This window comes from Notothenia rossii (assembly GCF_949606895.1).
Source record: "Notothenia rossii genome assembly, chromosome: 7".
Classification (NCBI taxonomy): domain Eukaryota; kingdom Metazoa; phylum Chordata; class Actinopteri; order Perciformes; family Nototheniidae; genus Notothenia; species Notothenia rossii.
In genome coordinates, this window is record NC_136905.1 from 17,715,153 (window position 1) to 17,740,152 (window position 25,000).

Sequence of the window (25,000 nt, forward strand, 5' to 3'; positions counted from 1 at the left end):
ATTCTACACGTTCCTCCTTCACACACTTTACGACCCCTTTTAACTTCTTGTCTTCCCTCTGTTCCCCCTTCTCGCCCCTTCCTGCCCTCCGTCCCTCCCTAATTCTCCCCGTTGCTTTCCCCGTTTTCCCAAACATAGCCTCTGTTTGTCCGTCTCCAAAGCAAACATTTGCAACCGGCGCTTTGCTCTCGTAACGATGAGCGCATCACAAGTTATCACTTCTCAGTGATCGCCTGCTCCACCTTTGTTGTTTCTCTCTCCATTATCTCCCTTCCCATCTGAATGGCGTCACATACATCAGTGCATTCATTCATCTATACATCCAACAATTAGCATGCATTCAACGATTTATCTCCTTCTCTCTTCATCTGTCTTCAGAGTCATCCACGCTGGGAAACTGACAGTAAGATCAGCTGTGAGCAGACTCTGCAGAAAGGAGAAGGGCCTAAAACATCCTGGACCCGAGAGATCACCAATGACGGCAAACTGATCCTGGTACAGCACAAACTATACACTAATCCAGAGTTTAGATGTAGAAGCATAAAGATTCTATAGAGATGTTGCGTTTGTGCAACTAAATTACTACAGACTATAATCTGAAGTGTTTTCTTTAGATTGTATAATTATATAATTGAGCTTAGAGAACTGAAATGCCAATGTAATTATTTTCCTGGCAGGAGATGAAAGCTTCTGTGTCACGTTTGAAGTCATGGAAGGGAGTGTGCAAACAGTGTCTAATCTGAAAGGGCAGGGCAAACAGATAACTTGGACGTAAAGTGATTTGTGAAGTGAAGGCTGATAAAGAAACACAACAAACGATGTTACTGAATATAATTATTTCTTTCTGACAGCTACCAAAACTCTCCTCTGTGAAAAATAAGGTGCAAATCCACAGAAAGAACTCTATTTAATAAGAAATGACCAGGCTGTCACAGGTTGAATGAAAAATAACTATCTGACGAAATTAACCGGTTAACCATTCCAACCAGAGAATGCATCCTAAAGTTCTCTCAGGAGTAAAACAGAGCTTCAAATTGAACACACTTTAAACATAAATATTTTTTGAAACAATGGTTGCTTGGGTGTTTTCAAATCAGAGACTCCTGGCCTGTTTTTAAAACACCAAAACTACAACTGCTCTTTAGAAGCCAGCCGTAATATAACATGTTTTGCAGGGAGCTGTATGTTTGCTTAAAAAGACTCCTTATTGTTTGTTCGAAAGAGTTTCGCATAGTGATATATTCACCACTGGAGACATTATCAACTGCTCAATTTGGAGGTTTAAAGGTTTAAAATCCACATTTATGATAATACTTAAAGGTGGGGTAGGTAAGTTTGAGAACCCGGCTCGAGATACACTTTTTGTTGTATTTCATGGAATGCTCTTAACATCCCGATAGCAATGAATATCTTAAGAGCTTTGACAAAAAATCCATAACAAAATGTCATCTGTGGAAGCCGTAGTACTGTAAAAAGCACGACCAATCATCTGAGCCGGCCCGGCTAAAATAACTGGATGGCCTACCTGCCTGTCAGCCTTCCATCTGTGCACAAACTTATCTCGTGCCCTCATTGGTCATGTGCACGTTCGTGTGTGTTGGAGGAGGGGCTCTGTAAGGAAGCGGCAGATTTTTTCCGGCTGTGTATTTTCAAATTCTAGCGCACTCAAGCTGGTTTCTCCAAAATTACCTACCCCACCTTTAACTTTTAAAAACTGCCAGTATTTAACCACCCACATTCTCCTCTTTACAGACCATGGGAGCAGACAATGTGATATGCAGCAGAGTCTACGAGCGGCAATGAGCAAGAGCACTTCTCACTTTTTGTCCTTCCAGCCCCCCCCCCTCTCCTGCATCACCACTTGCATCCCAACTCACCCTTTGTTAAGGCGGCACTGGGAGATAGCAGTCTCAAGTTATTCTAGTATCTCTGTTATCTTCACTATGTAATTCATGTGGTAACTGTATCTAGTATTTCGCATATCTACACGATGGTCTTGGCTCCTGAGTTATCCCGCTGTCTCTCCAGCTCCAGCAAACGTGACCAGCTGGGTTTTAAACACAAAATTATGATAGATTTGTTGATTGACAGCTCATTTATTTGGCATTGTGTGCGTGTCTGTGTGTGTGTGTGTGTGTGTGTGTGTGTGTGTGTGTGTGTGTGTGTGTGTGTGTGTGTGTGTGTGTGTGTGTGTGTGTGTGTGTGTGTGTGTGTGTGTGTGTGTGTGTGTGTGTGTGTGTGTGTGTGTGTGTGACTACATTTGTAGATGTGTAACCAATCTTTGAGCTCTTCAGGTCAGTTTTGATGTGCCCCTTCCTCTCTTTTCCTTTAGCCCTACTCCACAAATGTAACCTTTTCTATCTCATGACGACATTTTATATTTATTACTACACTAGGAGTCTGATACAGTACTGCTAAAGTTTTTACTCTGTCTCTTTTTTATGAAATGTGATCCTAGGAAACAACACTTTCTATGGAAAAACAATAAAGCACGATATTAACTCAGCCTGATGTGGATTCTTGGCCCTCCTGAACTGAAAACCATTAAGGGCATAAAGCGATTAACAGGGCACACGTTTTATGGTTTGTGAGTGTAGCTGCAGAACATGTACACATTAGATAGCAACATCTTATTTTAGGCTCTCGGCAGCTGTCTGCAACTAGAATAACTTGTCTGCCCCCCCCCCCTCTCCGTCTCTCTTGTCCCCTCTCAGTTTTTCTGTCTTCCAATCCATCTCTCTGTCAATCATCTCTCTGCCACATGCCCTCGTTATTCCTCCCTCGTTGTGATTCAAGGTTCAACATCTTTTTCCATTTGAGTCTTTTCTCTGTCAGCTCACTTTTCTATCACACATTTGGATTTGCTCGTCCTGCAATTTTCCCTGGCATGTGAGGCGACATGCAGAGAGCCAGCTGAGGGACTGCCACTATTAGACTGCAACGTTTCATTTCCATTTCACAGGCCAATTGGATTTTTTGTTCATATAACTCTGGAAAAGTCTTTAAAGGCATGTTGACGTACAGGAATAGTTTAAAAATGTTGGGAAAGCGACTTGACAATACTCAAATGAGAATAATCATACCACACTTAGCTTAGCTTAACAGAAAGACTTGAAACAACTAGCCAGGCACATCGTGGAGGTAACAACATTGGCATAACACGTGGGTTTGCTATCCTGGCTCCAAAATGGTGGAATGAGCTCCCCATTGAAATCAGGACAGCAGAAAGCTCACACATCTTCCGGCGCAGACTGAAAACTCATCTCTTTAGACTCCACTTCGAGCGATAGAATTACTAACAAAGCACTTATATACTAATAAAGAACTGGCTTATCTAAAGCCAGTTGAGTAGCACTTGAAATGTTTGGCTCTATGAAACCTGATGTACTTATATGATTCTGTTTTCTTCAAATTTGTACTTTGTTGGTCGAACGCACTTATTGTAAGTCGCTTCGGATAAAAGCGTCCGCTAAATGTAATGCATAACAGCACCCATAAAGCTCACTTTTTTACGTGTTACATAGTTTTTCTAGGGCAAAAATGACAACACGCTGCTGTCCATCACTGCCTGAAATTGTCAGTATTTAAACCTTGGCTGGTTTGTAGATTTCGCAATTTATTTGTCGGAGAACTCGTTTTTTTCCCCCTGTTTCCAGTCTTTACGATAAGCTAGGCTTACTGGCTGCTGGATCTAGATTTTACCTATACTATGACCTTAATGTCACTTGCTATTATTCCCAAATATTCAAAAAACAAAACCAGTCAAACCATATGCCATGCCTGTTATTTAGTTAAACCATATGCCATGCAGTCAGTCATTTGACAGTCTGAAAAGCAGCAATGCATTTTGGGTCATTTGAGTTTGTCCAGTAAGCTCATAAATTCTAAATACGTTTCAGAAATTCTTGCTAGTCTAGTAAACTTCAGTCTAATGTCTAAATACCTAGCAGTCAAAAATGTACATACTAAACTTTACGTCATACTTGGTATGAATGGTATGGTTAGTATGCCATTCAAACACAGCCCTAGAGGTGAATTTTGGAATGTTTTGGGTCGAACAGTGAGCTACTCGTGAATCATCAAATGGTCGGAAACAGGAGGAAATGCCAATTTGATTACAGGGCACAGCAGATTGACAGCAGATGTGCTTGACAAGAAGAGAGCTGTTAAGGGAACTGGAAATGAAAAAAGGCGCTGAGAAAGATGGATGACTCCCGGTTTACACACACACACACAATCACACACACACACACACACACACACACACACACACACACACACACACACACACACACACACACACACACACACACACACACACACACACACACACACACACAGGAATTTAGTGATGCAAAATGTCTCTTTTCTTTTACAAACTATCTCTTCTTTATTTCTCTTCTTGCCCTGCAGCTGTGTAGTTACAGTGTGACCCCAATAAAGTCCCCTCCTCTGCCTGCTGCCCCAATAAAAGGGGTAAATTACTACCCCTCCCTCACTGTTTATTACCCCCTGGGGCAGTAAAAGGCAGCTGTCTGGCCTCCTTCAAAAAGGCTGGCCTGCGCCGGACCCCTGTAAAAAAAACACACATGTACACACACACATTCACACACTAAACTAAAAACACACATTCTGGGAACTCTTCACACATACCATTAAACACTCACAGTACACACAGCTCATAAAGCACCGTCGTGACTCACCCTAAAGGGGGACAACAAACTGCCTGGTGCACAAAAACAGCAAAAAAAGACGTTGCCCCACAATGTCTGAAAAACAAGAACAACCTGAACTAAGGGTGACGTGGTATTCCTGTACTGACAATAAACATGAAATATAGCTATCATATTTATAATCCAGCGCCTCTTAGTCAATGCTTTTGTACAATGAGGCCTACTCTTTCCACCTTTCTGCACTCATATTCTGAGTGTCATTCTTTTGCAAACAGAGAAACTCCTGACTGCATTGTTATCCCTGCAGGTTGTTGGCTTTTCCCGAAAATGTAATGAGGAACAGGAGACAGATTGGCAACATCGGGACAGACATACCTCACTCCTACACTCCCTGTTAGTCTAGAAATAAACAGGGACACACTAGAAAGAGTAAAAACATACCCATGCATACCAACAAAATAGAAAACACCTGTATGATGAAGGCACACGCCGACACATAACTAATGCACTTCATCCATCAGAATTAAGTGGAATTGGATACCCTTTTAGCATGTCTAACAAGGTAACCATAGCTATCTGAATAGAAACCAAACGTTAGCCTCTTTGTGTGAGAGCAGGTAGATTAGGTGCCCCGGGGCCAAGGCTCAGTCAGGCCGCTGTTTGATATATGACTTTGTGTGCAGATAGAAGTGTAGTGTGTGTACTTGTCTGCATACTTCAGAGCATGTCACAAAAGCCAAGATGGGTGATTTGTGATCTGGTTGAAGCAATTATTGCCACACAGGTCCAGTGCATTCTGTGTGATGTAGTAAAGAAGAGGGAAAGCAGGTAGAAAAATTGCCCGCAGGACATCATAACGGGGAAAAAAGTTGCACGTCTTCGTGCAAACAGGCACACAAATTCATAGAAAGAGCAAACATGTGAGAGAGTGATGAAAGGTGAGTTTCATTAAACACCCTAACATACTGTACTGTCTCTGTCCATGATATTGATTTACACCCACACACACCTGCAAGCCTGCACAAAGTGATACACACATCGAACAGTCACACGCACAGTGGTAAAGTGCACCAATGTCCTGTGGCAAACGTAATTAGACCACCCAGGAACCTGTGAGGCCTCTTGTAAAACGTTGGTCAAGAATAGTACACATGTGGGCATACCTCACACACACACACACACACACACACACACACACACACACACACACACACACACACAAACACACACACACACACACACACACACACACACACACACACACACACACACACACACACACACACACACACACACACACACACACACACACACACACACACACACACACACACACACACAAACTGCTGCTCTTAAATCCTTACAGTCTCAATGTTTATGGGCAAAAGCAGGGAAGGTATTCGGTGAAGGTCTTGGGAAGACGTCTCTGAATAAATGAAGAGAATATGGTTGGCACACATGACACTCAAACTTTCAAAAACTCTTCTCTTTAATGTCTGGGCACAGAATTCTGCCCGAGGGGAAAATAAAATTGTGGAACGGAAAGAGGTGGGGAGAGTAAGTGAGAGACTAAAGGAGGGATGAGGTAAGGAGGAAATGTGACATGCTAACTAAAGATGATTTATTCATTTACACATCGATGAGTTAAAGATTTATCTCATTTACTTTGCTCAGACATCTGGAGATCTAATGCTAGCACCATGGGGGGCATCATCATCATCATCAGCATCATCATCATCCTGCTCCTCTGCTTAGCGTAGGACAATGGTCTCACAGTATACCCGAGCTAAGCTGAATGAAGTCTTTGTAGAGATGAAGAATGTAATATTAAAACTGATTACAGACTCTGACGCTGACCTCCGGGTAGACAGGGAGGGAGATGATGGAAAGATGCAAGATACTGTTTTTGCTGACAGAATAAGAGAAAAGAGGCCGAGAGTAAGGGAAGTTAAAGAGAGGGAAGAGTTATCTAATGAGAGGAATAAGATTGCGTTTAAAACAAAGTAAATGAATATACTCTTTATATCCTTTAGAGTTACTTCTCAGAAAATAATGAATAATGTTAGCATTAAACAACTCTTTAAACACGCCCTTACAATCAAAAGGTACAACAAATTAAGTAGTTCATAAATAATACTAAATAAAAGTAGATCAAGTAAGGTTCCGTTCAGCTAATATCTTAATGTAAATTGTTTTATTTTTGTGGTTTAATATTTTATATAGAACATTTTTATCTTCCCAAATTGTGTCCGACCATTTGCTTCGTTGTGGCTCCTCATGTATTTTCTCATCTGTTTACATAACTACATATTGTACTCGGCTTTAAATAGGAGACACACAAACACTGCAAAGCATACAGCCTATACAGTTCACTTTCAAACCCAGTTGGGTATAGTTTATAATGGAGCAGCATATAATGGAAAATTAAACACAATCTATTGGAATACAATGCAGCTGTTGTGTCTTTATTCTTCACAGCTTTCAAAATGTTATTGTGTTTTTGTTGAAATTGTAAGAAATGTGTATACTAAGTTGTCTGTTTATTACTGGGATCATACTTGGATATGTGGCTTTGTGTTATATCATTCTAGCCTCCACCCTTCTTGTTTCAGGCTTCCCCCAACATGTTGGGACAACAAGCTCTACACCAACTCCAGGAAATCATTTCTGTTTGGACTTCGCTTTGCCCACAGGGACAATACCATGCCGCAACAGGACACACTTTTAGAAAACTAAGACATCTTAAAATATAACTATCCTAAAACTTTGGTCATGTTCACATGCATCCTGCAACATAAGAATAATATGTAGAGAAGGAGAAAGTAAAGAGAGGCGCCCAGGGGATCATCAGGCATTACAGGATGATCAACTGTCAGAGCTCCATGACTCACTTCTTTTTTTATAGCTCACTGTCAGGGCACACTCTCACACACCGATGCACAAAGGAACACTCTCACAAACACGAACACTCTCACACACACACACACACACACACACACACACACACACACACACACACACACACACACACACACACACACACACACACACACACACACACACACACACACACACACACACACACACATGCCAGCAGCCAAATGTTTCTGTGGTCGGTTTACGCGTTGCCCTCTATTATCAGTTTAAATCAAGCATGTACAAGGTATTTGTTCCCCTTTTTACTGTGCAACCTTTGGTTTAATTTGTACTGTAGCTTATTTGATCTAAGTGTTCTTGCATCTGTATGAGTTTGCTAGGTTGTGCATGTGTCATACAGGAGCATGTACTGTAGGTGAGTAAGTAAGTGTGTAATGTTAATGGCTTCAGCAGAGCTCCCCTGATGTGGACAGCAGGCATCCCAGGCCTGTTACACTCTGTTATACTTTACTGAGATGTTGAACACAGGTGTGTGTGTGTGTGTGTGTGTGTGTGTGTGTGTGTGTGTGTGTGTGTGTGTGTGTGCGTGCGTGCGTGCGTGCGTGTGTGCTGGGAGAATAATAGCTCAAATGTATGAATGACTTGAGCCAAACACACACACACACACACACACACACACACACACACACACACACACACACACACACACACACACACACACACACACCTCAGCTATGCGTTTTTGTTATGGATCAACAGATTCTTTACAAAGAAAAACCTGGAAATGAGTCCATTAAATTAATTAAACTTCGAGTGATCCCAGAGGGCTTACTGAGGTATAGCATTATGAACCTTTAGGAGGAGAAAATAATAGCTGGGGTTGGATCACTGGTACTTTTAAGGAGCCTGCATTTGATTACTGCATACATGAGGTTTAGCTTATCACCCTCCCTTTCTTTTCTTCCCTCCCTTCCTCACTCGCTCCATCTCTTTCCTCTTTTGACCAGCTCCAGACGGCAGTGAGGCCAACACATACCGGAGACCAGCATGTCATCTCTGGACACAGCGTATTGCTGGCTGAGGTGTGCTGCGGTGTCGTTTGATTGGTTACAGAGGACTGTGATTTAGGTAACAGAGATGGAGGAAGAACACCTTGTAAAAAAGAAAAAAAACCTACTGGCTGCTGCACTCACACATTGAAATGTGCTACCCACAAGTTGCTGTGAGAGTGCCATGTTTTCTGAAAAAGGAAAGCTGTGCACTCTTCATGGGAAGGAGAAGTGCACACAGAAAAGATGAAAGAAAATCATCACGATAACCAAAGGCGTGACATATTGGCACGGCAGTAGGAGTGACACTGCAAGAGCACCATGGTGACAGATAGAAAACAGGCTCGTCTGCTAACACTACACTGTCACCACCGTCTAACTTATCCACAAATCACAGATGCAGTCTTACTGTACTGCAATGATGATATGTAGCACACTCATGCTGGGGTCTGCTACTGCCCTCCATCTATCCATCCACACAGCAGGGCTGTATGTCTACCAATGCTTGACTAATCTTCCAGCAGGCAAAGTATTCCATGGACATGCCATCTAAGGTAGAACGGCCAGACATGCCTTGTGCACCTCAACCTAAAATGTGCATTTGCTTTGAAAGGGGAACTCGGCACACTGAGCAGTATCCGTCATTTGAATTTTGTCTCTGATATACCTCACATCAAGTTTAAGGTTGGTGTTGTAGTTCTCACAAGTTTTAGACAAGGACACATCATTGCACATCTTATTACAATATGCATCCGCAATATCTTCACATCTAGAAAAAAACCGAAACTCTTCAATGCCTAATCAATGTTAAAAATCCTTAGGGACATAGATAATAAAGTATGCGTTCCACCTTATTCAATATTCACTTTGCTGTGCATGAGTAGTTTGTAAAAGCTGTAGAAGTTACCTACTGTTCATTGATTCAACTTGTGTTTTAACAGCAACGCAACTTCTCAGAGTTCAATAGTATGCCAGATGTTAATAGGCTCCTGCGTAGCTCCCAGTGGTGTGAAACAGTCCGGATAGGTGTTTGTTTTGGCCCTCACTGCAGTTCCACCTCTATGCAGGAATCTGTGGTTGTGTACAGTGAGGCTTGTTTGCATGTGAGCAAACACATCTGACCTAACATACGGCTGCCAGTCAGCAAGAATACTGACACTTACAGTAGCAGCTACCTGCCAAAAAAAAATCTAACGTGGGTTGCTCAAACATCAAAAGTGTGTTTGAAAATTGGTGATATAAGATGAGAATCGGAACAACTACAAGATGAAAAAGAAAAAAATGAAGAAGGAGGATGATGAAGCAGAGGAAGGCAATAATGGCAAGGACACTTATGGAAACCAATGTCATTAAGGCAGTAACTGTAAAGAGTAATGAGGAACAAACCAAGGTCAATTAGCCAATAATCATTATCTTTTCTCCGAATGGATTAATAAATCTAAAGCTAATGAAGTTCTTCTCCTTTCCAGATGTGTTCGCCACTTAAGAGTTTACTCTCCAAACCCAGTGCACTCCCTGTACTTGTCCAAGCAGAAACACATTGCCACATCATGAGTCTTGAGTGAGAGAGCCAGAGAAATAAAAAGTCAGTAACGCCATTTGAATGTGAAAAGAGGAATTCAGCAGCATAATGTGAACCAGTCATCAGCTGATCATCATGACAATCAGAAGACAGAAACTGGCTATGGATGATCTTTGCAATAAAGGGAACATTTCACAGATTTTGTCCAGCTGTCACAGTACTTAAGAACAACATGAAGATGTTCAGGCTGGCTTGGAAAGTACATTAGTTGAAAAAGAGCGACATCAAGTGGTGACAAGTGTAATAGCAGCAGTCAATAGACGCACATTTTAATCAGAGCTGTTTTTTTTGCGTGCAACGACACAACAAAAAGTACTCCAGCTATAACTTTAAGTGAAAACTAAAAAAATCCCTCAAATCTACTTAATTAGTAAACTCGACTAAAACATAGACACAATCAAATACATGAAAACACAGGGGGGGGAAAACAATACCAATACCAATGAAGCTGAAGAGATGAATGATAATGAAGAGAGGCGAAGTCCCGCCCATCTACTTCCGACCCATGGGACCCCGGAAGCGGAAAATTATACATTGAAGTCAATGGAGAGAGAAAAGTCATCTTTCGATCCCGTTTGAATTGTGACACGAATGACACATATGATGTTTTTCAAATTAAAAGAACATTTTGCAAGTCAAACAAATAAAAATGTGTCGTAAAACTGTGAAGTTACACATTTTTTTGTGTGAAACCGCTCAGTGAATACAGGTCTCTGGTCTCACACGCGTCACCATTACAAAGATGGCCGTCACGTTAGCAAATTTCACCTGTTTCTTTCAGAATGAGGCGAAAAGTATAAAACGAGGTGAAAATCACTACAAGTCTGGGCATGTTGAGAGCTGTAAATACACAAAAGGGGAGTTAGTCGGTTCTGTAAGAGCCAGGATGCAGGACCGGCTTTACAGGGTTTCGTTGAGTAATATAATATGAGTGCAATGTTTAACGTTAACGTCAGCTAGCTAACATTAGCTAACAAGGTACACTAACGTGTTTTTGTTTTAGCAACTAGTTTTCTCCTTAAGAACTTTGTGGTCTCTGTGTATGCTGTGGATAACATTAGTGTTCACAAGAACAAAATACACTCCAGTGTTTTGTTTTAGTTGCTCTTCAGATTGAAGCGGCCAGTTTTATATCGACTATACTGTATGTGTGATCTCCTTTTACATCTCGTTGTGTCATTTGAGTTTATTTGCTGTGTGTAGATTCAAGGATTTTGGTTATCTTGTCCATTTGTTTGTTTATCTAGGCACAGCTGTGTGTGACTCCCTCTGGTACACTGGTATGTGTTTTCCTAATGTAGAGAGCATTGATTAATTAATAAACTACACACTGACTCTAGATCCTGAGCAAATCCTTTTTTTTTGTTGATCAAATGTTTTTCAAAAATGTATTGTATTATATAACAGCTGCACATCACAGACCGGAGTCTATGCTACTTTGTTGTGTGGACCACGAAGGAGGCGATTATTATCCCCATCCCCAAAGACCCTGCATGGCATGGAAATCTCCTCCTCCTGGAAAAATTCTACACCCAGCATATGCTCCCTGTGTTGGCCAGTAGAGAGGAGGACATTTAAATAAACATACTCTTAACACCCTCGGACTCTGCGTTGTGTTTCGTATGTGTGATGGGGTGTTATGCAGAGGGGAGGAAAACAGGCCACAGCAGATCGGAATTGTGGTGGAGATGCTGAGCAGTTATTTAATTGTTGCATGTAATTATTATTATACTGCGTGCTTCTTAGTTATTCCATCTTTTGCTGTAACATGGATCTGTATGTAACTCTATATTTACTTATCTACCACACTTCCTTCTACATCATACACCATCATTATACATGATGGTGTATATAGGATATATATATTTGTATACATATCTGTAAATTGTATAATTTTATTTTTCGTATTTGGGATTGTTGGAAACGTCTTTTTGATCTGTCTATAAACACAAACTAAGTAAGATTGACAAAGTTGACTTTGAAATATATATTCTTTATGAAAATAGTAATGAATCCAAATGAAACGTTGGACTGAACTACAACTACGCCTTTACATCTCTGCGGACTGTTTTTCAGTGGGTTAGTGGAGTTAGTAGTTTTCAGTTCCCTGGACTGATCAACAGCTAAGCTCCCTTTCTCTTTTGTCCACTCAAATACACTTGGCCCTTTCTCTTTTCCATGTAGAAAATGGCAGCTGTATATTCTGCTTTTCTCATCTGGCTCCCTGTCTGCTCGTCTACTATGAGAAAATTATATAAATGACTAATAATCATTTAAACCTGTTATTACCAATATTTCACAAATTCTTCATGTAAACTTAAGAGTACAGCTGTATGTTGAGTATGTCAACTTTGCTTGGTTCATCTTACTGGGGGGCAGCTACATGGATGTCGGTGCAGTCCACAATCATTTTGCAGTTGAAGGCAGAATGAATTTATTATTGACTCAGAATGAAGCACAACTTTGTGTCATACAATACATTGACTTTATTTGTAAATGTGTAAAAAGATATGAGCATTGATTAACAGGCAGGACCTGCAGGAACAGAGAATGGTGATGGATGGAGCTGGGAAGAGAGAAGAATAAAGAAAACAGATCAACTTTATTATCGGATATAAAAAATTCAATTTCAACACAAGTTGCCGCTTCTACAGTTTTCTAGTATGTAAAGATGATTTCACATGACCAATGCAAAATATCACACTCAATACATGTGTGTCTCTGGGGGGTGCATTGTGCCTTTGATGTATATAAATAATATACCATAACCAAATACTATTACCAGTGGAAATCAGGTTGCCAGAGCAGGTCAGTCCAGTGTGCATGTTCCTCAGGGTCTCAGCAGTTACAGGTGAGGTAAAGAAAATAAAAGGGAAAAAGGTCAGTAACAACACTTTGAATAATTATCTCTTTTAATAATTTTCTCTCAGTAATCACTCAACTACTGTCTTTCCAACAAACAGATTGACTCACCCTCACTATCATCACAATGAAACACGTCCAGAAGAATGTCATGCAAAGCTGCCGGCCTGCCTGCCTTCCTTCCTTCGACTCTCCCTGAACTGCTTGATATTTTAATGTTCAATGTTAACCATTTGTGCAGATAGCATGAAGTAGAAAAGATCGCTGATGCTAATGTGGCGTTAGCCTACCTCCCGCCCCCTTAGCACCTGGTGGAGGGGGCGATAGGCTACTCTTCAAATGTTTAACAAAATACTTACCATCATGACTACTCTTACTGTTTAACATTTGAGTTTACTTCATGTTAAGGCTAATACAAATGACAAGGCTAAGTAATGTAATGTAATGCGAACTAACGTGCTCGCTACCAGCTAGGTAGCTAACTTGACTATGTTCCATGCAAAACATGTATATTACCTGATATGTTTGGTCCTGGTCCTTTCACCAGACGGGAAGCGATAGAACGAGCAAGTGGTATGATCACTTTTGTTATTACAACCTGGTACAAAGCACACAGGCATCGTGTACAAGTGAATTTATTGGAGCAATCTCTTATATTTATTGGAGGGAATAAATCAGTTATGAGATCTTCTTCTTCTTCTTCTTCTTTGCTTTAATTGCGAGTCACAACCAGTCTTGGAGCATTATCGCCTATGACATCACTTACGCGACCCAGAATACGATTTGGGATTTGTAGTTTTTCTAGTTGCGTATTTTTCATAGTCTTATATTTCAACAGTTTTACGACAAACTGCGACTTTTTTTTACATGGAAATGATTGTTTAAGATTGACAAACATCATATGTGTCATTCGTGGCACAATTCAAACGGGATCAAAAGATAAGTTTTCTCTCTCCATTGACTTTGTATAATTTTCCGCTTCCGGGGTCCCATGGAGGCTCCGGGAAGGGGAGGGACTTTTTTTCACAGGAATTTCTAGGCTATCTCTTTTAACTTTTGTAATAGCTTATTACTGTAAACAGTATAGATTTAAGCATGTTATTCTGGGCCTATGCAATTCAGTATACTAGTCTGTAGCTATTACAAAAGTAAAATTACAGTAGGCCTACATTTAGTAAAAGAATGTGTGGAATAAAAGAGAGGAATCTCACAGCATGCATGTCCCCGTTTTGTCTGAGAATATATTATGAAATGTTAATTGTCTTGTTCCGCCTGGGGATTCAATATGTGACTGGCATCTAAATAAACTAAAGCTTTCTCAGTACTTGTGGGTTATCTGTCGCCACTTTTTTTGCATTTGCATCAGACTCTCTAAACTAATTTTATTAAGGTTATTCCAGGTGTATTTAGTATTTGTCACTATGAGTCATAATTAAGTAACAAACTCAAGAAGATTAAGCTAGTTTGTGAAGTTGTTGTCTATCCAGCAGAAACACGACGACAGTCAGGGTCAACTTTTTAAGACTTAAGGTCTTCTGCGGAATATTCCCATTTGTTGTAATCCTTGTTTAGTCGTCCATTTCCAGCTAAAAAATATCATAAATTATGCTCTTTCTTCACCTGCCACTAACTCTGCAGGCGGTGAAGTGGTGTAGGCTTACTGTTAGGCAACTGTCCTCGATGGCTAGGACCGGAAACAGAAAGTCTCATTGTTTTTGTTTTAATTTAAGTCCTTACGGGGATAAGTTTGTAAATGTGAGCCCACTGAAAGGACGACAATGTTATTGACATCTTATCAGGTGGGGGGAAATCAGGTCGGTGTAACGTAAGAAATACATAACTCAGTGCGATAAACAAAAGGGGGAATTTGTATGGAAAGTTCACACAATCTCCGGTAAAATCAAAGATGGCGCAGGGTTTCTTCTTCTTCTCCAGTGGTTTACAGTTGGCAAGTTATTCTGATGTGTATAATGTGTATAAAACAAATTCCAATCTTTACCTGTGTTTACAGATTTAGACATTTCCATACACATTTAATTTTTGGCTTTTTGAATTACTCTTCTACCAAAACAATTCAATATTTAAGTTAATATTTTACATATTAAATTGAATGTAGTAACTTGCAAAATCTCATAAATCTAAATCTTCCGATCAAATACCTTACTATTACATTAAAAACAATGCATTACCACACACAAACGTCCAGCACTTTTTGTGATCATTATGTGGGTTAATGGACAGTTTCTCAGTTGGCCTGTATGGTTGCTGCTACGCATTAAATATAATATGACCTACCCAAAATGACGTATTCCTTGCTGCTAAACTATGGTTAAAATAAATGGCATATTTAAAAAAAGCAATGTACCCAATACAATCACAACCATTTGGCAGTTGTTGTATTGTGTGCCACTGTGGACATGTGCAGTAACTGTAGAAGCCTCAGAGTGGCGCCCAAGAGCTATTCAAGAATATTTAGTAGAGAAGTGTCCACAGATAGTGCAAAAACCACTCAACGTTGTCCAGGTCAACATCATTTCTTTATTATATTTTCAGTTAAACTCCATAGGTCCAGGTCAAGTTTCCAAAAAAAAGGTGAAATGACAGTTGTATTGTCATAAATATAAATTCTACAACTGTACCATGGAAAAGTTAACATAACTTGAAATCTCAAATAAAATGTAATTAATCACTCAACACATTTTAAACAAAGAGAGCCTCCTGAATCGAAGTGTAAACAGTGAATAAACTCAGGACACTCAACGTGTCAGCCTCTTATCACACATGAGCTCCTGTAATCCACAGTCCAGCAGTCACGTGACATCAACTTGTATCAATACTTTCTGTATTCATGGTTATCAGTGAAGTCAGAGAAACATGGGCAAACCTGATTTTCCTTGATTTTCACCAACCTGGCAACCCAAAAGTCGACTGATGACCTGTGAATAATGAATAGGCCTACCTGGTATTCATGATGTATTAACTTCTGGCCAAGGGCCACCTGTATAAACGTCTTATGAATGGTGACCTATAAGAAAGTGGTACTTTCCCCCTTAGTTTTGGAGCGTAGGCTATGTGATAAGAGCAGCTCAAAGAAAAAAAATGTAAGTCAGAGGTGAGCAAACTGAAATACTTTGACAGAGAAAAATCGTACGAGTAGCAATGTTTGAAAAAGAGAGAGAGAGAAGGAGAAGATGTGGGTTTGAGGTTTGTCAATGTGAACCAGTTGCTCAGAGAGGATATAGGAGGACGGATGAAGGGAGGGGAGCTCTGGGATAAATGCGCTCTTTCATTTCAAAGTAAATGAAATCCGTTACTGGAGGCACATAATTACACCGAGAAAACTCCCGGAAAAAACGATCGTTTTTTTCTTTATGATAGAAAATTAGCGGAGAGGATCATGAATAGCAAATCCACAGAGGAACGTCATCTGAAACCTTTTGCTCGATGAGAAGAGTTTCTGTCCACAGGAGAGCTTGAGCTTCAAAGGCGCGCTCCGGAGCCAGGGGGGATACGCGCGGTGCTGAGAGACTGTTTGGGAAGGTGTTACACATTAGTAATGGTTGAATGATTCTGTATGCGGCCTCTTGTTGGATGGGACAGGTGCACGATTTTCACGCCCTAAACATGGATCACGGAGGTGTCAATTAAGTATTTTCTCTTTATGCTAAAGAGCTTTTGGTGCACTTAAATATAACTTTCTCCTGGGCTTTCAGCCAAACACGCCAAAATCACTGACAGGATTTCTCGTGAAATAGATTTATTTTTATTTTTCACGTCTACTCAACAACTCAAGACTGTTTTTGAACACGCACAGCCGGCATGCCACTGCAGCCGCACCATTTGACCGGATTTTACGCATCTCTTGGGGAAAAAGAGAGCTGAAAAACCGCGTTGGCGTTTATGTGTGCGTGTGGTGGTCGCCGATGCTTTACATTTTCAACAGCTCAGGGGAGACCACTTTGTAAACAGAAGAAAGGAAGACAAATAGTGAAGAGACTCTGCGTTCATTTAGTTTCATAAATGGAGCTGCGTAAATACCTGTTGTGCCTGGAGTTCATCCTTCTCCTTAAAGGTAAGATTTATATTTGTAAACGTATATTTTGTTTCAAAAGTCAAATTTGTATCTAAATATGATGCTTTTAAAAGGTAAAACTGCTTAATTAGAGTCTGAACGGAACACGACTCCCCCCCCCCCCCTCTGCTCTTAACTTTTGAACTTTGGAGAACTAAAGTCAACCTCTTGCTGATTGATGCCTCTTTGATGAAAGTTGCTCTCCTGTCCTCCGGCACTGTCTGTCTGGGTGACATGGTCATTAACCTCCACATCTTTTGCACTCAAACAGAAAACATATGTGTGAATGATTGTGTCACACGTGCCTCCCTGAGTCTCACGGAGCTTTATTCTGTGACAGTAAGCGCCTGACCGTGAAGACATTCTTAACATGATAGTGTGCAGGAGAGCAGAGAATCAGTCATAATAACATATGGCCACACTCCATTGCCAACGGATCAAAGGTATAGGAAGTTGCGCATGAGTCCAACAAAGTAATGGTTTCTTGCTCAGAGCCAGATCCTTCAGTAAATCTATCAGTTTTGTCAGTAGTCTAGGAAGTATTTCATTCTTTTTAGATGCCTCCTGCTACCAGAAGATGTTTGGAGCAATCAGATATATATGCATGTTTCCTCTGCCAGAGGTTACTGGTTCATCTCCGGTTACTGCTGACACTGGCAGCTGTGAAACTCAACTCCACAGGTCATATTAGCCATATCCATCGCTTTGACTGGATGTCGAAAGTTCCCCTAATAAGGCAGCTATGCCATGTGCGTTTTCTCAAGCTTGAACATCAGCTCCCCTCCTGTACTCATGTCGCTGTGGCAGAGCAGCCTCAAACACCTCATTGAGCCATTCCTGTTCACTGGCGAGAAACCTAAGAAAAAGACCATTGTTGTCTACCAAAGCTGTGTGCAGGCAACTGATAAGCAGTAGTTTAACTGCTGCATTATAGCATGCAGCCGTGAAGCAAAATTAGATCAATAGAGGATGATATTATGTTGTGCAAGGCGTGTTAAGTTTACCAGCTGACACACACACACAGTCTCACTGGAGTTAATGTATAGATTGAGGCATTGGCATTTGAGCCACATTTTAAATGTAGACTAAGAAATGCTTATCCAGACAGCCAGTTTTCATGGTATGCAACATGCTTCCTATCCAGAAGCTGAGGAATGAATGAGGACCATATACTTACACACCCAGATGCACGCACACACACACACACACACACACACACACACACACACACACACACACACACACACACACACACACACACACACACACACACACACACACACACACACACACACACACACACACACACACACACACACACACACACACACATGCCACCAGCCAAATGTTTCTGTGGTCGGTTTACGCGCTGCCCTCTATTATCAGTTTAAATCAAGCATGTACAAGGTATTTGTTCCCCTTTTTACTGTGCAACCTTTGGTTTAATTTGTACTGTAGCTTATTTGATCTAAGTGTTCTTGCATCTGTATGAGTTTGCTAGGTTGTGCATGTGTCATACAGGAGCATGTACTGTAGGTGAGTAAGTAAGTGTGTAATGTTAATGGCTTCAGCAGAGCTCCCCTGATGTGGACAGCAGGCATCCCAGGCCTGTTACACTCTGTTATACTTTACTGAGATGTTGAACACAGGTGTGTGTGTGTGTGTGTGTGTGTGTGTGCGTGCGTGCGTGCGTGCGTGCGTGCGTGCGTGCGTGCGTGTGTGTGTGTGCGTGCGTGCGTGTGTTTGGCTCAAGTCATTCATACATTTGAGCTATTATTCTCCCAGCTATCTCCATTGTTGGCTGACTTTCATTCCTACTCCCCCTCTTCTTCCACCCCCATTCCCCACGAGAGGGTGACAGAGATGAGAACAGAACATGATTAAGAGATAATGGAGAGAAAATCTGTGAAAGGGGGTGAGAAGAGATGAGGGCGGGGGATGTATTGGAAACAGGAGTTGGTCAAATAAAGATGATAGAAACAGACAGTCGAGCAGAAATCTCCACTGAAGGACATTTCACATAGGTGCTATAAGTCAGGGATGTAATTTGAAGAGGCAGAGAAACAGATTTCGAGAAAGGGAAACTTAAAGTTGACATTTTCAGTGCTTGTGATATTGATATGTTGATATGTGGATATCTGGAGTGCCTATAATGAACTAGAAGCTGTGAAACAAGACAACCCAGGCAGATTTTATGATGGCTACAACTTGGGACTCAACAAGCCATATAGATATAGCTCCCCTTTCTCTGTCACAATATAGGTTTTAGGAATATACTGCTCTCAAGCTGAGTATCTCCGAAAACAACTTGAGAACTACCTTTGCAAAGGTACGACATGTTTTTCTCGCAAGCCAATAGAGAGGCGAAGTCCCACCCTTCTACTTCCACCCCATGGGACCTTATTTCGGAAAAATGTATTGAAGTCAATGGGGAGAGAAAACGTATCTTTCGATCCCATTTGAATTGTGCCATGAATTACACATATGATGTTTGTCAATCTTAAAAAATCATTTCCATGTAAAAAAAGGCAGAGTTTGTCGTAAAACTGTTGAAATATAAGACTATGAAAAATACTCAACTAGAAAGACTACAAAGCCCAGAGTCGCGTAAGTGATGTCATAATTGTTTTCCTCCACTAAATATAAGAGATAGCTAAAATAACTTTAACAATATGCCTGTGTGCTTTGTACCAGGCTGTAATCATACCAGCAATGGGTCTTGCTCGTTCTTTCGCTTCCCGTCTGATGAAAGGACCAGGAGTGGCTGGCTGGATCAAGTTAGCTACCTAGCTAGTAGCAAGCACGTTAGTTAGCATTACAGCCGGCCTAGCTTTGTTATTTTTATTAGCCTTACCCTGTTAAACCCCAAGCCTGTTTTTCAGGCCTCAGGCTCGAAAATGACATTTCCAGAAAAAATGACCATAACTACACTTCTAAAAGGGGAAAATTAATAATCTTTTTTCTCAAAGTAATGATAAACCTGTGAGTTGGATGTAGAAGATTCAGAATCAATATAGATGTTTTTTATTTTAAAGAAAGTTCAGATTGAACATTGTAAAAAACTGTAAATTATAGTGTCCGTCCAAAATTATTTTTTACTTATAGTGAAAACCACCCTTGAATGATGGGATGGTAGACTAAAAGCTTTAGGAATCCAAAGTACAACATATAATAAGTACCCTTTATCAAGATTGATGCAAAAAAAAGTGACATTTGACCTTTTTAGAGAGGTTTACCAAAACAAACTTCACCTCTGGGGTCATTTGGGTGGAAAAGGGCGTTTTTACCGTTTCTCTGGAACCCATTGGTCGAGTTTGATGATTGACATCTCTTTTTAACCGTTAGAGCCAATAGAATCGAAGGGGGATTTCCACCTACACACCAACGTTACCACTGAGAAGTTGGGGCTATGCGCATGCAGTTTACCCAAAACGAAAGCTGTTTTACGCTCTGAAATCTGAAAATTATAGTTTTATTGCTGATGGATTATCAGAAATCATTTCAAAGCGACACAGACACATTGGATTAACCTATGGATTAACCTTCAGCATTGTTTTTATCGTTTCAATGCCATTGAAGACAACTTTTGATCAGACAACGACAAAGGTAAGACAGATAAGTAATAAGGGTGTTATACCGTGTTATCTGTTTCCTGCAGATGATGCGTTTTTCAATGGGGGATGGGGTTCAACAGGTTAATATTAAGTAACATTAAGTCAATCAAAGTGTTAAACAGTAGAGTAGTCATATTTCGTATACACCGGTCTGATCATTCTATAATACACCTTTAAGCCCGGATGCCCCAGAGGGAGACATGCTAACGCTACATTAGCATCGGCGATCTTTTATTACTTCATGCTATCTGCACAAATGGTTAACATTGAACATTAAAAAGATCAGGCAGTTCAGAGAGAATCAAAGGAAGGCAGGCAGGCAGCTTTGCATGACATTCTTCAGGACGTGTTTCATTGTGGTCATAGTGAGGGTAGTCAATCCCTTGTTTGGCAAGACAGTAGTGACGGCCATCTTGGTGATGTGTGTTGTTGTGCACAAAAAAAGTCTTACTTCACAGTTTTACGGCAAAACATTTTTTTTTTTACTTGCAAAATTATCTTTTAAATTGACAAACATCATATGTGTAATTCGTGGCACAATTCAAATGGGATCGAAAGATAACGTTTCTCTCGCCATTGACTTCAATACATAATTTTTCAGAAATAGAGAGGTGAAGTCGCCCCCTTTCAGGGGGAGCTCCATGGGACCTTATTTCGGAAAAAGTATGTATTGAAGTCAATGGAGAGAGAAAGATTATCTTTCGATCCCGTTTGAATTGTGCCACGAATTACACATATGATGTTTGTCAATTTAAAAGATAATTTTGCAAGTCAAAACAATTTTTTTTCGTAAAATTGTGAAGTATCACTTTTTTTGTGTGAAACCACTCAATGAACTACATCTCCCGTCTCGCACCACACACCAAGACGGCCGTCACGTTGGCACATTTCACTTCTTTCTTTCAGAATGAAGCGAAAAGTATTAAAAGAGGTGAAAATCACTACTCTAGGCATGTTGAGAGCTGTACATACACACAAGGGGAGTTAGTCGGTTCCGTAAGAGCCAGCATGCGGGACCGGGATTCTGGGATTTGTAGTCTTTCTAGTTGCATATTTTTCATAGTCTTATATTTCAACAGTTTTAAGACAAACTGTGACTTTTTTGACATGGAAATCTTTTTTTTCAGATTGACAAACATCATATGTGTAATTCATGGCACAATTCAAACGGGATCGAAAGATACGTTTTCTCTCTCCATTGACTTCAATATACATAATTGTTGCGAAATAAGGTCCCATGGACCGGAAGTAGATGGGCGGGACTTCGGCTCTCTATAAGGTCCCATGGAGGTCCACCGGAAAGGGAGGGAATTCGCCTCTCTATAAGAGCAGAAGGGGATTTTCTCCAGTAGTAAGCCTTGTCTTTTGCTGTTAGTAACACACACCATTCAAGTTTGGCACCTTCTCCCCAGTTCAATAAGCAAGAGAGAGAGAAAGCAGCGGTAAAGGATCAGTTACGCAGCCTCCACACGACGGCGTGCGTTGAAGCTTGCCGGTGAGCTTGTCTGAAACTCGACCAACAACCAATCACATGAATCTCCCGCCCCGGACACACAAGCACGCGGTTTGATTGGCTAGAGCTTGTACTGGCATATGATTTGATTGGCTGACGCTTCCGCCGAAGCTTCAAAAGTTGAACATTGCTCAAGTTTTGAAGCGAGCAAAGCGAAGCAACGCTCCCACAATGCAGTTCGGCAAAGCGTGACGTCACCCCAACCCCGTCAACGCACGCCCGCTGTGTGGACGGGCCGAGAATGGGGATGGGAAACACGTATCTTCCCTCAAAGTTAAAAGAATACATTTGGAACAGTCCGGCAGTATTTTGTTCTGTTATGTCCGTGGCTGCGATGGCCAGAGTGACCCATACCACGGCAGAGGAACATATAGTAATATATGAAATCACGTATCAAAAATAAAACTTGGTTTAGCCTGAAATTAGTGTGGAGTTTCAGGGTTTTCCCTTTTGCCAGTCTGTTGTTTCGGGGAAGTAGCTACCTTAAAAAGACATAGAAAGAGGTTGAATACAGATATAATCAGACAGACAGTGTGAAAAAGCAATTTGTTTTTTAACATTTTAGCATGTAAACACGTTCAAGAAGAAACCAAAAAACAACTATAAACTCACATTAGCCCAATTAAAACAACATACATCAATGTCTCTGCATACTCCTATAAGTGCTGGCATGTCTCCGTAGTATCCAAACATTTCAGTGTCAAGTTCAGTTTCTGTGCACACACAGATACATACTGCACAATCACAGCATACGCATACAGCAGGAGCAGCGCCCAGAGTCGAACGTGTGGTTGAGAGAATCTGGACCCAGTTCGCCTTGATAAATGTTTGCCGCCAGTTGTCATGACGATAGGTGGTCAGACAGGCTTGTGGTAAAGTGTCATATATAAACCCCAATGAAAAAGAAACCAGAGAAGGGAGGACAGGACAGGGAAAACAGGGAACGATGGTACAGTTTTGCGGGTTGGGAAGGGAGAGGGGGCCTTGTGGGAGAGCTATAGTGTGTGTGTGTGTGTGTGTGTGTGTGTGTGTGTGTGTGTGTGTGTGTGTGTGTATGTGTGTGTGTGTGTGTGTGTGTGTGTGTGTGTGTGTGTGTGTGTGTGTGTGTGTGTGTGTGTGTGTGTGTGTGTGTGTGTGTGTGTGTGTTTATGAGAGAGGGTAAAAGAAAGGAGCAATGTATGGTTTATGAGAGAATGAGTGAAATAGGAGGATGACAGAGAAAATCAGTAGCAGAAGTTGTTATCGGAGGCCCAGTTTGTTGTGGAAAGCAATTTGGAATCACAGAGGGTGGGTGATCTTGCCACAAAAAAAGCCAGAAACATTTTACAACACTGTGTATAAGAAGGGTCGTGGGATACTAAAGGAGTACGCGAAATGTTGTAACAAGGCTGGATAGAAAGATTTGTATTCCTTCTGGTTATGAAAACGAAATATTTAGTAAAAAGGAATAACTCTCTCCTTGGCTAAGCATATTCCCATAGGTGAAGAGTTTTAAACATCTGCGCAGAATCAGGTAGTTGGCTGAATCTCAACAAATTCACTAGAAGTTTGGACGTTGAAATATTACAGGCTCACAAAGATTTGCAGGATGAGCAGAAACAAGACTTATGTAACGGCTGTACATTAGCACCAAGGTTAAATGCTAATGTTGACCTTATTCACCACTTATCTCTTCAAATTAGCATTCAGGTGAATCTGAGGAGGATTGTCGTTTACATTGCAGGTGTTTTGCCATAAGCTAAAGTATTTAAATAATTCAAGTTTTGACCTACTAATGACAAATTAAATGTTATCACTAAAGTTAACATGAATGTGTTTCCCACTTTTCATATAAATGATTCCCATATTTGTTGACATTGAACTCAAAACCCCAAATCCGAAACCTTATTGTGACAAAAGTTAAGGGAACCCCAAAGTCAACACAACTCATCCTTTGGGAAACATGGTAATGTGTACGGAGTTATATTGCAATCTATCAAATGTTGGTTGAGATATTTCAGACTGAGCCAAAATTGTAGAACTGCTGCTGATAGCATGAATATAAAAACTCCCATATTTGTAGCAGTAGACAGCAGTATGTGAGAAAAGCAGAAGCAGAGATTGAAGAGAAACATTGAACATATCTAGTTTCCCTCTCAAAACCAAGTGGAATCCCCCTTTGATTGGACTGGCCGAGGTAACTGTCTGTGTGGGTGGTGTCAGTGTGTATTTGTGGGGAAGTATCTATAAAAGTATGTGAGTAGCTTGTGTATAATCACTGTGCAGGGTTCTGGTCTTGCTCTCCATCTGGATTACTTTTCTACAGTGGAATCACCAGAGCTACGTACAGTAGGATGCTGCTAAATGACATGTCAACTCAAATTTATTTAGAAATCCCCTTAAGCAAAACACATCCAACACACCCTGCTTTCCCGGGCTTCAAATAACATATAGCAAATGCACAAGTGGGACAAGTTAAATACTATCTGTCACGAGAACCTTAGTGTTTCTGATACTTAACTGGAAATACTACACAAAGATGCTCTTTAATTTAGGTGAAATTGTGTATCTAAAGGAAATAGCAAGGTGGGTTTGTTTCCTGTCCCCTACTGACATCAGCAAACACTTCCTGAAACAGGAATGTTGTGTGGATCCATTTGTCATCAGTATGTTCTCTGCAGTTTACACATTTTAATCCAGAAAATTATCCAAGTGTAAAACAAACACGTCACGGCCTTGGTGTCAGCCTGAAGTTTACTCAGACCATACGTTTTTCATT

General features: G+C 40.8%; 2 protein-coding genes across 3 annotated transcripts in view; both read left to right on the forward strand.

The window, feature by feature from the left end:
* crabp2a (cellular retinoic acid binding protein 2, a) overlaps window positions 1-2,505 on the forward strand; it is a 6,760-nt gene extending 4,255 nt beyond the window's left edge. The window contains exons 3-4 of the mRNA XM_079641000.1: window positions 379-495; window positions 1,753-2,505. Coding sequence (XP_079497126.1) covers window positions 379-495; window positions 1,753-1,803 — 168 coding nt within the window. The 3' untranslated portion in view covers window positions 1,804-2,505. The remainder of the gene's footprint in view (window positions 1-378; window positions 496-1,752) is intronic.
* A 13,805-nt stretch (window positions 2,506-16,310) lies between these two features.
* The window catches only part of itga10 (integrin, alpha 10), a 28,627-nt gene continuing 19,937 nt past the window's right edge, over window positions 16,311-25,000 (forward strand). Inside the window, exon 1 of one of the 2 annotated variants that reach the window (XM_079640498.1) lies at window positions 16,311-17,115. In XM_079640498.1, coding sequence (XP_079496624.1) covers window positions 17,064-17,115 — 52 coding nt within the window. In that variant the 5' untranslated portion in view covers window positions 16,311-17,063. Of the gene's footprint in view, window positions 17,116-20,546; window positions 20,722-25,000 lie in introns of those variants that run through there. The other variant, XM_079640499.1, reaches the window with a different exon arrangement.